The 14,836-nt window shown below is 37.5% G+C and overlaps 1 protein-coding gene across 2 annotated transcripts in view; it reads left to right on the top strand.

Moving 5' to 3' along the window:
• The window catches only part of LOC126892890 (carboxypeptidase Q-like), a 39,780-nt gene that overhangs the window by 9,429 nt on the left and 15,515 nt on the right, over window positions 1-14,836 (top strand). Inside the window, exons 3-5 of one of the 2 annotated variants that reach the window (XM_050662712.1) lie at window positions 2,334-2,547; window positions 11,840-12,017; window positions 13,054-13,301. In XM_050662712.1, the coding sequence (XP_050518669.1) occupies window positions 2,334-2,547; window positions 11,840-12,017; window positions 13,054-13,301 (640 nt within the window). The remainder of the gene's footprint in view (window positions 1-2,333; window positions 2,548-11,839; window positions 12,018-13,053; window positions 13,302-14,836) is intronic. The other variant, XM_050662711.1, reaches the window with a different exon arrangement.

Below are 14,836 nucleotides of genomic sequence, written 5' to 3'. Positions count from 1 at the left end.
TTAGTATCAAGTAAACAGCTTCAAAACCAAATAAGAAGAAAAATTAGGGAGGCTAAAGAAACCTACTTCTCTGAAAAATGTAAAGAAATAGAAGAATTGCAAAACAGATATGACAACTTCAACCTACATAAAAAAGTCAAAGAACTAGCCGGAATAAGAAATAGAAAAACCTCAAATATATTGCTCGACAAAAATGGAAATATTATAAGAGTACATCGAGGAACTATTTCATGACCAGAGAGAAGCTGGTACATCCGTAGATAGCCAAACCGGAGATGCGGGCCCAGAGATAACTAAATCAGAGGTTAGTCAGGCATAGACTCTATGAAAACCAATATAACTGCTGGTCCAGATGAATTACCTAGCGATCTGATAAAGTTGGTCAACGAGAAAAACCTGGACATAATAGTGGAATTGTTCAACGCTATCTATACTACGGGAATCATCCCTAGAGAAATTTTGACATCAGCATTTGTGTGTTTGCCAAAGAAAATGAATGCCAAAGAATGCAGTGACTACCGAACCATAAGCTTAATGTTATATACCTTGAAAATTCTGCTGAAAATTATCCACGCCAGAATACACTCTAAACTGTACCTGGATATTAGTGACACTCGATATGGGTTCCACAATGGTATGGGTACCAGAGAGGCATTATTCTCCTTCAACGTGCTGACACAGAGATGTTTGGATGTTAACCGTCCTCTTTACGTCTGTTTTATAGACTACAATAAAGCGTTTGATAAAGTAAAACATGATCGACTCATGGAAATTCTGAAAACTAAAAACCTAGATGAAAGAGATTTAAGACTAATAACACACCTCTCTTACAATCAGCGAGCAATAGTGAGAATTGAAAAAGAAACATCTGAAGAAATGGAAATAAAGAGAGGAGTCAGGCAAGGCAGCATATTATCACCTCTGTTATTTAACGGTTATTCTGAAGGGGTAATGCGAGAAACTCTGGAAGATGAAACAGTCGGCATAAGAGTAAATGGAGTCTTAGTTAACATCAGACATGCAGATGATACAGTAATAATAGCCGATAGTTTACAAGACCTGCAAAAACTCATGAGTAAAATAGTAAGGTGTAGTAGGGAGTACGGACTCTCTCTTAATATCAAAAAGACGAAGTTTATGAAAATTGGTAAAAACAACCATAATACTAACGAAATCTTAATACTAGAGGGCCAACAGATCGAAAGAGTAAAAAAGTACACTTACCTAGGAACACTTATAACAGAAAATAATGACTACACTGCAGAAATCAAAGTCAGAATCGAAAAAGCACGTTCTAATTTTATGAAAATGAAAAAGGTCCTAAGTAACAAAGATTTAAGATGAACTCTTAAAGTACGCCTAACAAAATGTTACGTATACAGTTTACTAGACTATGGAGTGGAATCATGGACGTTAAATGTAGAGACAATGAGACGACTTAACGCCTTTGAAATGTGGACCTATAGAAGAATTATGAGGGTTTCCTGGGTAGATAGTTACGAACAACGAAGTACTGAGAAGAATAGGTAAAAAGAAGAAAGTTGAACTTACAATTAAAGAAAGAAAACTATAGTATCTCGGACATGTGATGCAGGGCGAGAACTATGGCATTCTGCAACTCATAATGCAAGGAAAGATAGATGGCAGAAGAAGTATCGGAAGAAGACGAATTTCATGGCTGAAGAACCTGAGAGAATGGTTTGGATTCAGCTAAAAACAACTATTTAGAGCTACTGCCTCAAAAATTAAAATAGCTATGATGATTGCCAACCTCCGTAGCAGAGATGGCACCTGCAGAAGAAGAATAACAAAATATCATTTAATACTTAATCCACGGTCAAGATTGTAGATTAAACAAATTTTAGACTATTGTAGGTATATTGTTTACGTAAAGTGTTGGGATTATTTAAGGGTTACATGTCGTACTGCATGTGAATATGTGTCGTTATTCTCCATTATCTAATTCGTATTGGAAAGAATTTACCTCCTCAAACCTTACACATGATAATGAGAGTACCTAAATATCGCTTACTTCGGTTGATCATTCAAGACAAATCGAAGGAAAACGCTGGGTTGGAAGAAAACAACTGTCCTGGCTGCGTAACATTAGACAATGGACTGGTAAACTGGTCAAACGGTCGAGGAATTGTTTCATATAGCTGCCGACAGAGGAACATTCCATCAGCTTGTTAATACGACGATAGCCAACTCTTCAAAACAAGTACGGCACACAAAGAAGAAAAACCTTGCATATGCCTGAAACATACTGGTTCAACAAGTACACTTTTCTCTTCTCTCTCTTTTATAACATTATTTTCTTTTATTTTTATGAGGAACTCAAACATGTCAAATGCTGTCGCCAAGAAGAACCAACATTCCAGTACTGACCCTCGGTGGTTCTGTATCCACATCAGCCAATGGAGTCGAGGCGGAAGCAATCGTCGTTAAAGACTTCGATGAATTGGATAGAGTTTCTGAAAAAGTTAAAGGAAAAATTGTGGTGTACAACTACGAATATGTTAATTATTTTGCAAATGTAGAATACAGGTGAGTAGAACAGCGTTTTAACAGCGTTTTTCCTGACTTTAGAAGTAAAATATTTATTTCATTGCATAAAATCATTCTCCTTCTTCTTCCATTTTATAAGCAATTTTGTTTATTCATTAGCGGATTGGTACCTCTAAGGAAGGTTGTCACTCCATCTTTTGCACGGTGGGCCGATACTTCTTCTACCGATTGGTGATGTACCTCTTGCTACTTTGGCCACACCTGTCTCCCCCAATCTGCTTATGTGGTTATTCCATTCTTTTTTTTATCTATTTAATGTCCATTCGTTTATACACTGTATGTTAAATTGACTTCTAATGTTCACTCCTGTGTCGATCTCTCATCGTATTTCCTGTAATTCTTTTAAGTGTTATTTGCTTTTTGAATTTGGTTTCTCACTTCTTTGTCCTTCTCACTTCTTTGTCCAGGTGTCCGTAGCTTGACAATGTAATATCAAGGTATTTTATTTCCATTACTTTGTTCAATACTGATATCATCAATTTCTATTTTATATCTGATTAGTTCTTTGCTGATTAATAATGTTTTAGTTTTCTGAGATAAAATTGTAGCTCCCTGTCTTACTCCGTTGCTTATGTCTATAGGTTCTGTAAGTTATCCATCTATTCTAACTTCCATTTTGTTGTTTTGATAGATATTTTCAATGGTTGTTTATGATATCTAAGGGAACTTCTCTATTATATTGAAGATGGATTACATCTTTGAGTCTTACTCTGTCAAATGCTTTCTTCAAGTCAATAAGACATAGAAATGCTGGTCTATTATACTCTAGTGATTTCTCAGTAATTTGCTTTATGACGAATATTGCATCTGTACACGATCTTCCGGTACGAAAACTCTGTTGTTCATCTGCTAAACTGATCCTCTGATTCATTAGTTCTTTTAAAATTTTAGTTGTAAGCTTTGGTTTGGCCCATTTATACATATCAGCGCCGTGTCCGTTCCGTGTTAAGACAGGGCCCGGTCTAAAAAAAAACAATATGTACTCTTATGAGCATGTTTATAAATTGGCGTTTCCCGGACGGGGCCCGTCCGGGCCCGGTCTGAAATTAATCCCAGCCGATATTTTTGCTGTCGGCACTGGCGATGCACGAAAATGACACGGATCGCAGGGACTTGTATAAACACGATTTTATTGTTTTGTGAACGCGACTGCTGGAAAACAGACAAGCAATAGATATTGTGAGGTGAGATCTTCTATCCAAGCCGAAATATTTTCAACTATCTTTTACACAGAGATATGTAATAACATTTTCCTCTCTTATTCGGCCCGGTACGCACACTGCCACAACCCGATTGTATGTGAATATCGCAATAAAAATACCCGGACTCGGCACTGACCCGGAACAGACACGGCCCGGGTATGTATAAATGGGCCTTAAGGCCCATTTATACATATCAGGGCCGTGTCCGTTCCGTGTTAAGACAGAGCCCGGTCCAAAAAAAAAACAATATGTACTCTTATGAGTATATTTATACATTGGCGTTGCCCGGACGGGGCCCGTCCGGGCCCGGTCTGAAATTAATCCCAGCCGATATTTTTGCTGTCGGCACTGGCGATGCACGAAAATGACTCGGATCGCAGGGACTTGTATAAACACAATTTTATTGTTTTGTGAACGCGACTGCTGGGAAACAGACAAGCAATAGATATTGTGTGGTGAGATTTTCTATCCAAGCCGAAATATTTTCAACTATCTTTTACACAGAGATATGTAATAACGTTTTTCTCTCTTATTCGGCCCGGTACGCACACTGCCACAACCCGGTTGTATGTAAATATTGCATTAAAAATACCCGGACTCGGCACTGACCCGGAACGGACACGGCCCGGTTATGTATAAATGGGCCTTTAGGTTTAAGGTGGGACACACATATCCGCACCGAGCCCTGACCGCGTCCGCACCGAGTAGAGACCGCATGGCCAGCCTAAGGCCCTTCGCAAATTGAACCTAAGCGAGACACAACCTGCGCCGGCGGGACGGGTGAACCGTGCAGTTATTTTTCTAGCGCACCGCATATTAAACCCAACCCGACCCAACCGTTGGCTGTCGCTGTGACGAATAGAGATGGGCAAAAGTTCAGAATGATACTAAATAACGACTTCAAACACTAACACATCTATGTTATATAATATTATAGAAAGCTACTATGACGCACAGCTCGGTTACCAAACTTGAAATACCAAATATTTGATAAAAATGTGTTATGGGGTGCTGGTAGCACCCCACGTGGCAGATGCCGGGTTAATAATCCCTCCGCTACTGATCGGTCATAAAAAATAACACTATCTGCATATTTCGTTTTTAATTTTTAAGCAAAATGTAATATGCCAACAAGTTGAATTTGAGGGTAATACGATATGCATTTTTATCGATCACGGTTTTAAGTAACATGAATCATTTTTCACCTTATTTTTCTAGTAATGTGTTATTGTGAAGGCATAACTTTGATTATTAATTTCGTATCTCTGACTATTTAGTCTACCAAAAGTTATCAGAATTTAATGACAAAGACAAAGCAGTTTTCACTCTGGGTTTTGACTATGCTAATATTATACGGATACGTCCATCTCGCAAACAAAAACAAGTAAAAATAAACAACTGGCAGTGAGTCACGCGTCCCACGACCCAAGAAAACTGTACGCCGATGTCAAACGTTCCCAAGCGAGACCTGCAAATGCATGCACTGATTGTAAGATGGGTTCAATTTGCGGTCTCTCGCTTATAAGGTCAAACCGGCAAACAGGTGTATGTTCTCAAAGAAATTGAAAGTGTGTAAAAAAATTTTTTTTTTTAATAATCAGCTAAGTACTTTCAACGCATAATCCTTCATAGAAGAGTAATTGTTAAAATTCACATGATAAATCATGGATACTGGGCAAAAGCCACAGATATCGGGTATAAAACCCTTAAAATTAAAAGGTTATCACATCTAAATTCTTTTTAGTTTAAAAATTACAACATGGCTGCGTCAAACCATTGTGAGTTCACGTGAACAGCTCGCTTATAAGCCTGATTCACAATACTGTCCACGCAGTTCGCCGGTGCAGGTTGTGTCTCGCTTAGGATCAATTTGCACCGGGGCTAACTGTCTCTGCTCAGTGCGGATGCGGTGCGGGCTCGGTGCGGACATGTGTGTCCCGGCCTTTATACCTCATACGTCATTCTACGTTAAGGCGTTTGGCATTTACGACCGAGGGTTGCGATTTAGGGGTTGTGGTTTTATTAAATAGGTTTTATTAATACGTAGTTCTAAATAATAAAGGTTTTATTAATACGTAATTCAATTATTATAATGCAGTGGTCCGGCAGAAGGTCTCCGTTATCATTTCTGATATTTTTATCTCCAGTATCATTTCATTGTATCGTTGTTTAATTCCTTGTGTATATTATGGCCAACATGAACGTTAAAAGCGTCCATAATGGTTATATACATTCATTTTGTAGTCTTTATTACTAGAGAGTTTTTAAGCCCCTTATTTCAGCAACGTTAAACGTTATACGTTATTCTGCTCATGCGCATTAACTGAAAAATAACGTATTATTTTATTAGCGGATAAAGTATCCCCTTATTTAGGTAGAAATAAGGTTCACGTTATTAAAGGATTACGTATTTGTAAGATTGCCAAATGTCATATCTAAATCATAAAAAACGAAAAAAAAGGCATATGAGCTGAACCAAAGACAACTAGAATAAAAAATTGTAACGATGTATAAAATTGTAATCAAAATTTGTTTTTCTTAAAAACTATCAGGTAATAAATATATTATATAATTGAATATAATCTGCTTGGCAACCCTGGTAGAATAATTCTAAATTACACCATTTCTTAAGAAATCTGACACTTGATTGAATTGTCTTGTTAAATTTAGGATGGATGTTTTGTGTTCCTAAAGTAGTAAATTGTCTTTGGTGAACGTCTTAATACATTTTCTTCCATTATGGCAAATAATTCAATAAAATAAGTTATAGCACACAACTGCCGTTTTGTAGGTTACGTTTGCCAAATGTCAATAATTAACGTTAACCTGTGTGCGTATTTTCTGAAGGGTTTCAAAAACTATTTTAAGCAAACACGTTATCCCTTATTCAGGCCCGGCCCTAGGGATTTTGCCGCCCTGGGCAAGACTGGCGACCGCCGCCCCCTCCCCCTTGGTAGATCCATAACTCACCACCTTCCTTCAGCGATCGCTAACTTAAACCACGATTGTATTTTTATTGATGTGTGCTTCATGCTAAATTTTTTAATACTCCTTTTTTCACTTTATTTGACCGATACACGCTTAAAAACATATCTATTTACAATATTTTCATGAAATTTTAATACATTACTATAAATTAACATCTTTTAATATCCAAAAATTCACTATCAATATCAATAATTACACACTTACTTTTTTAAGTAAGTAGAACTCTTTGTTCCTTATCACGGGAAAAATCATTTAATAATTAAAAGATGAAGTTTTCGATCCTAATAGCATTATTAATTATATTTAAAAAATATTAAAATATTACTAAAAGATTTTTAAATTGAAAACTTATTGGTCCATTTCCTTGGTAACACCTCCAAGGCTTCTAAAATTTGAAAGCCAAATGGATGCTGAAGCGAAGAAGACAAGGGGGAATTAAAAAAACTTACAATTCACGACCCCGTCTGTTCAGCTGGTAAATTCCAACAGAAAATAGACCTAGTTACTCGAAGGAGTAAATACCAATATAAAAATAAAATAAAAATTTTATTTTTAATTCAGTTGCGATGCGAAGGCAAAACAATCTTACTTTTCAATTAGAATATGGAGCGCAGTCCAGCCCTCTGAATCGCGATTTTCGGCTCTTATTGGAGCCTCATCGGAGAGAACGTAGGCTTGTTCTCCATACTCCAATTGATCAGCACCGAGAGCTTTAGTAATATTTTAATATTTTTTAAATATTATTAATAATGCTATTAGGATCGAAAACTTCATCTTTTAATTGCCAGATGACGCTAGTCACCTAATATTTTCACTTCAGTTGCAATTGGTGGGAAAAGCTCTCGGTGCTGATCAATTGGAGCATCCACTACTGCACGTTCACAATTATTTTTAACACTAAACACTTAATAATATTCTGGGAGGGGTCGTTCTGAACCCACAATTCTTATGCGAGGAAGAAGAAGGCGGTGTTGTCGATTTTCCGTCGAATGAAGCCTGCAATTGTTATTGTTTAACTTATTTAATTCTCGTTTTTACAGTTGAATTTTTACCGCTCCTGTTCATACTATTGATTTTGTCTAATATTAAAAACATATAATTTATTATTTCTTTAATTTATAAAATTGGCTGTGTTCTAAAATTTGCCGCCCCTAAATTTGCCGCCCTGGGCAGCCGCCCAGTTCGCCCACCCCTGGGGCCGGGCCTGCCCTTATTTATCACTCAGTGCCCATGACCTTAGACAAGGAAAAAATAGAGGACGGGTAACACTGATTTAACACACACGTTCCAAAAGTGAAGCCAGTTTTTGGTTTGTTTGTCAGCAAAAACATGGCGGTCACGTCAAAAATAACAATGGGTTGCCAGTGGTGGGTGTTCGTTGAAGGTTAAAATTTCATAAAAAATAAAGTAAAGCATCATCTAAAATTCGTAATAAAAACATATGTATGTATTGAAACATATGTACGTAATATGAGCAACTTAATAAAACATTTACCGTACACAAATTCTTCATTTTAAATACATTTCATGTTTTTATTTTAAATACTCAATGCATAACAATACCCCAAAGATACGTCGATGATCAAAATCTCTGGTGTCGGTTTGGCTTCACTTTTGGTCATAGGATTACTCGTCCTCTCTCTTTCCTTGTCTAAGCCCATGACAAATATAACGTTTTACGTTTAACGTACGTCAAAAAGTAGAGGGTCTAAAATCTCTCTACTATTACACTCTAAAGATGTTCATAAATGTTTTGTCTTGTATTGGTAGCTCTGTTGTTCTCAGGCGCATATATTGCTAGATATCATTATTTCAAGGCGACTCCTTATTTGACACTGGTTTCTTTCGTAACATCACTGTAGATCGCCAGAAAAGTGATTCATCATGCTTTGGACCTGTTCTTTTTTCTTTGCCTCTTTTGTTCAGAATGAAGAAATATCTTCTTCATTTTCGCTACCGAGGCAGAGGCTATGAGAGGCTATGAGGCAGAGACTATATTTTCTCTCTCCTATGGAGCTACAGCCCAAGTAGGGCCCTGGCCTCCCCAAGCATCCGCCTCCAAGTATCTCTGACTCTGGCTGCTCTCCTTCAGTTGTTCACCCTCATATCTCTTTAGCATCGGTTTTCACTTCGTCTATCCACCTCTTTCTTGGTCTTCCTACTGGCCGACGTCCCACCATAGTTTCGCTAAACGTTCTGTAAGGTGTTCTGTCGGTATCCATTCTTATAAGGTGACCTGCCCAGCGAAATCTTTATATTTTGCATAATTGGATATAGAGGGTTCTCTGTAATATTGGTATAACTCGTGGTTGAACCTTCTTCTTCTTCTTATACTTGTTGTAGATCTGTCGATCTGTTAATTCCGACGTTGAAGTATTTCTTGAGAGGTAGACTTCCAGCTATCGCTCCATCTTTTTGGTGGTCTCCCCGGTGGACGCTTGCCTGCTGGTTTTCCTTCTAGCGCAATTCTTGGTAGTCTGTGCCCTTCCATTCTTTTTACATGCCTGAATCATTCTCTAAGTCTTTGCCTACTTCATCTTACTACATCTTGCACGCCACATTGTTTCCTGATGATGTTGTTTCGTATTCTATCTCTTTTTGTCTTCCCTGCTATTGCTCTTAGTGTCTTCATTTCGGCTGTTCTTTTATCGGTGTCTTCTCTTGATTCAATGCCATAGGTCATGACAGGTCCGATGCAAGTTTTATAAATTCTAACTTTGCTATCCATTCTTCTATATGGGTTATTCCAGACCACATCTCTCAAACATCCGGACAAGACAGCGGCCGTGTTAATTTGTCCTCTTAGGTCTCTGGCTGAGTCATGATAACTTGATAACTCTACACCTAGATATTTGAACTGGTTTAGCTGTTCTATGGGTTTCCCCTCTACCACGAGTTTGCATCTAATTGGGTCTTTCGCAATGGTAATGCATTTTGTTTTCTGCGTGGATATGTCCATGTTTAGTCGTCAACATGCTCGATAGAATCGATAAAGTTGTCTTTGTAGGTTATCCTCGTCCTCTGCAATCAGGGCTGCATCATCCGCATAGCACACTACACTGATTCTACTGTGGCCGAATCTGTATCCTGGTTGAACCTCATTCTTTATATACCATTGTCGAAAATGGATCCCAGTATCCTCCTTAATATCTTTATTTCAAACGTATTAATAAGGTTTATTGTCTTTTTAGTCATGATCCACGTTTCTACACCATAATATGGTGCTATTACATATTATGTTGCTAATGGCTGTATGATGGTTTTATATATTTTAAAAGTTACTTCCCTGTGGATGTTTTTGGATATATACACCTGCGACAAAGAGAAGTATGCTTTGTTAGCAAGCATTATCAGTTCCCGTATTTCTCCCTCCTCGCTGCCATTCTCGGTTATCTGTACACCCAAGTATGTGAGCTGATCTACTACTTCTATATTACCGTCGTCTACTGTTAAATTCTGCAAGTTTCCTTGGGTCCTTGTTTGTAGTAGGGCTTTAGTTTTATCTACGTTGACGGCCAGTCCTATTGCTTTCGCATTTGCTTCAAGCTTCACATAGAGTTCTATGACGTATCTTGCGGTTCTTCCCATTAAATTTACATCATCTTCGTACATTGTTTTTGGGTTTACGGACATTAATTCTGATGACATATTCCATACATATATTAAACAGAGGCGGTGCCAGCCCATCTCCCTGTTTTAGCCCTTTAGTTATCTGGAAGGGATCTGTCAATTCATTTTGAACTTGTACTTGCGCTTCTGTGTGAGTCATGGTGGCTTGAACTAGCTTTACCAATTTCCTTGGTGTACCAAATTCTTGCATAATTACATATATACTTTATCTCTATGTATGTTATCGTAGGACTAAACGGTCTGTTAGTCTCATGTTGTCGGTCTAGACGGTTGAGTTAGCTGAAGCGCAGTCGATCGACAAGTTTAATGTATTTGCGATTGATGGTTCGAGCCTCAGCTAGGTCATTTGAAATTAATAAAAGGCCAACGCCGTAGTATAAAACTCAATAGAGTCTACGACTTGGTCTGGAATAAACTGGCGTCTGATCGGCCTATGGAGGAGCGGTACGGCAAGGGATAAGGGCTTGCGGCTTGGTGATACTCCTCCATAGATCCCTACCGAAGGGCGTTGACGCCTAAGAACGGTGTATATATATGTTATCATAGGCTTGTCGAAAACCTACAAAGATTTGGTAGATATCTATGTCGTGCTCCCAGGCCTTAGCTAATATTTGTTTCACGTTGAACAGCTGATCAATAGTAGACCGTTCTGGTCTGAATCCGGCCTGGTATTCTCCTATGATTTGTTCTGTGAAGTGGCTTAATCTTCGATTTATGATCCACGTAAACACCTTATAACTCACACAGACTAAGAATATGCCTCTATAATTTTTGTAGCGCAGTTTGTCTCCCTTCGTGTGGACTGGGCATATAATTGCCCTTTTCAAGTCTCCCGAAATTTCTTCTGTGTCCCATACGTCTCTTATCAGTTTATAGAATTTATCTATTAGTGTGTGTCCTCCAATTTTGAGAATTTCAGCTGGTATGTTGTCAATCCCTGGGGCTTTATTATTTTTCATTGCTTTAATGGTATCCAATATCTATTGTCTTGTGGGTGGGTTTGTCAGTTCATTATTTTATTTCCGATCTGCCATCTCGATAACAGCTACTGCATGGGCTATGTTTGTTTGTGCTTGCTCTGTAAGCAGACCCTCAAAATAGTTTTTCCAACCTACTTTTATTGCTGCGTCGTCATGTTTAATCGTTGAGGCTAAGTATAATCGATGGCTATTCCCACGACAAGATCAGTAAATCTTCCTCGATCGTTTGCTCCACTGAGAAGTTGTTTTTAAGCAGATTAAGTGTCACAGCTTTTATCTTATTCAAGCTGAGTTAACTTGGGGCTTTTAGATTTTTAAAACACGTATCTTTGGTATCAAAAATAGAAACTATAGTTGAATTAACTTAGAGTCAAACATCTTACTGTTGAGCTACCTAGCCTCGTAAGTATTTACGAATTGTACAAATGCATTGCATTTTATTAAAAAATACAGGTTTTGATTATTCCATAGGTATAAAGGACCAAGTAAGGCCGCTAAGTATGGAGCAATAGCAACCTTGATAAGGTCTGCAACGCCATTCTCTTTAAATACACTCCATACTGGTGTAACTGAATACGAAGACTCTATACCCAAGATTGCAGCAGCTTCAATAACAATAGAAGATGCTCATATGCTCCAAAGAATGCAGGTAACAAGGTTTTAAAATGTATAAAAACTGGAGATTATTTTGTCAAATTTTGTTGTATGACTTGCCTTTCGTAACAATTTGCTTCCACTTATTTCGATATGTGCATAGTTACCTCCAGTTTCTCACTTCCAGAATTTTGATATCTCTCATGACCTGGTCCTCCCATCTCTCTCTGAGTCTTCCCCTTGGTCTTTCAGTTTGTGGTTGCCGTCTGGTGATCTTCTTAATCAATAGGTCGTTTTTCCTTCTCTCTATATGTCCCAGACATCTCAGCCTCTGCCCTTGAATAAATCTAACTATATCTTCTCTCTTCATTATGTCTCTTAGTTCATGGTCCATTCTTCTTCTCATTTCTCCGTTGTCCAATCTTATCGGGCCCATAATCCGTCTGAGGATTTTCCTTTCGAATATTCTCAATTTTTTTCATCTTTTTCCGTGAGGCACATTGTCTCAGCTGCGTACGTAACTACTAGTCTGATTGTAACTCTTTATAGTTTCAGTTTTGTATTTCTGGATAAGTTCTTTTCCTTCATAAGCCTCCAGTATGTTTTGTTGCCTGCTAGTATTCGCTCCGTTACTTCTTTACTTCTTTTGTTTTGGCCATTCATTATTACTCCTAAATATTTAAATTGTTGGGCTGTTTCAAAAGTGTAGTTTTCCATTTTGATTTTTCTCGTCCTCTTTTCTTCTCTTCTAGAGCAGAGTAGATATTTTGTTTTTCCTTCGTTAATTTGTAGACCTCTTTTCCGTGCTTCCTTTGCCAGGATTGTTACTGCTTCTTTTAATCTTTCCTTGTCTCTTCCCATAAGAACAAAATAGTGTGTGCTTGAGGTATAACTTGAGGAGTGGGATATAGTTCTTTTAATTTTGCTGGCCTTGACTCTTCCTTCTACTGCTATGTTGAATAATGTGGTTGACAGGGAATCGCTTTGTCGCACTCCTGTTTCTATTGCAATTGATTTTGTGCTACCTTCCTCTGTTATATTTATATTAGGACTGAAATATTGTCAACTACAAAGACCTTTATGGGTTTTAGGATCGAGGTGAGAAAATAGTATTAAAACTCAACATCCAAACTCAAAATTTGGATCCAGTTACATCGAGAAACGTCGTTGCAGAAATTAAGGGATCCAGAGATCCTGAAAAAGTAGTTCTAGTATCTGGCCATATTGACAGTTGGGACGTAGGTGTAGGAGCTATGGACGATGGAGGTGGTGCTTTCATTTCTTGGTATGCATTGCGCGTACTTAAAGCTTTTGGTTTAAAACCAAAAAGGACTGTAAGGTAAGACATTATAATGAACAATCCGAATAATGAGCTAATTGGTTCTCGGAGAGATGAACAGACAGTAAAAATGTTATTATCGGCAGAGTACAAATACATATTTATTTATAATACCATTTATTAAGTATGAAAATCCTTATAGAACGAGCAAATGAATACCACATTCCTCTATATATAACGTTCATAAAATTTCGAAAACGCTTTCGACAGTGTCGAATAATGGGCTGTGAATGGGCTTCTTTGATTGATTAGCAGCAGAATTGGCCACATATATACAGAATTATTAGCCAATATAAATAAGGAAGCCAAAACAACCATTAAAGTATGAGAGTGTAAGACAGGGTAACACAATATTACCAAAACTTTGCAATCAGGCTCTGGAAGATATTTTTAAAAGATTAGAATGGGAAGAAAAAGGTATACAGATTTGTGGACGACGCTTGAAGCATCTAACGTACGCTGATGACATCGTATTGATAACCGATAAAAAAGAAGAATTGTTTGAAATGATGAAGGAGCTGGCAAGATAGGCCTTAATATGAATTACAGCAAGACCAATCATAACAAATACAGATGAGGACATCACAATGAGGATCGGACAACATAAAATAGAACAAGTTCACGATTGTAATATAATTTTATATTATAAATTTTATAATATAATTATATATCTGGGTCAAATTATAAAATTTAACAAGGAAACCCAAACAGCAGAAATCAAAAGACGAGTTAGACTGCCATGGGCAGCATTTGGCAAACTAAGCTACATCCTTAAAAACAAAAGATATCCACAACATCTTAAGACCCAGATATATACAAATATACAATCAATGCGTACTCTCTCTCTCTCTCTCTCTCTCTCTCTCTCTCTCTCCTTACTTAAATGTGGACGTTTACAAAAGCAAACATGGACAATATCATAAAATCGCAAAGAGCAATGGAAAGAAAAATGTTGCACATAAGACTAATGGATTAAAAGAAAAACGAGTGGATAAGAAAGAAAACAAAAGTTAGGGATGTTAGACAAGAAGTTGCAAAATTGAAATAGAGATTTGCCGGACACAATATAAGACAAAAAGAAGACCCATGGAGCAAAATTCTTATAAATTGGAGACCGTGGGAATATAAACAAAGCAGAGGAAGGCATCAAACGAGATGATATCAAGAATAGGTGGGCTCGTGGGCACGTGGGCTCTAGGTGGATGACTTTAGCGACAGACAGACGAGAATGGAGAATGGAAAATGATTTAGGAGACCTATGTCCAAAGATGGACCGAAGAAAGCTAATTAGGTAGATATATAAATACAAATATACACAACAAAAGTTAGCAGAACAGTTGAGACATTTAACTAATGAGTCAACCTTTTATACCCAACTTACTTTTCTTCTAGTTAAGGGCATAGGCCTTAGGCGCAAAATGTCGCCTGTCAAAATATTCAATGTGTTTTAAATGTATCCATTTTTTTCGAATCCTGAGAAAACTAATAAATATTTTTGAAAAATTTAAAGGCAGATTGAAAGACTACATTATTAC

The sequence above is a fragment of the Diabrotica virgifera genome, chromosome 9 (genome assembly GCF_917563875.1).
Source record: "Diabrotica virgifera virgifera chromosome 9, PGI_DIABVI_V3a".
NCBI lineage: Eukaryota > Metazoa > Arthropoda > Insecta > Coleoptera > Chrysomelidae > Diabrotica > Diabrotica virgifera.
Note: the sequence above shows the minus strand (reverse complement) of the source record. Positions and strands in the feature narration are given on the sequence as shown.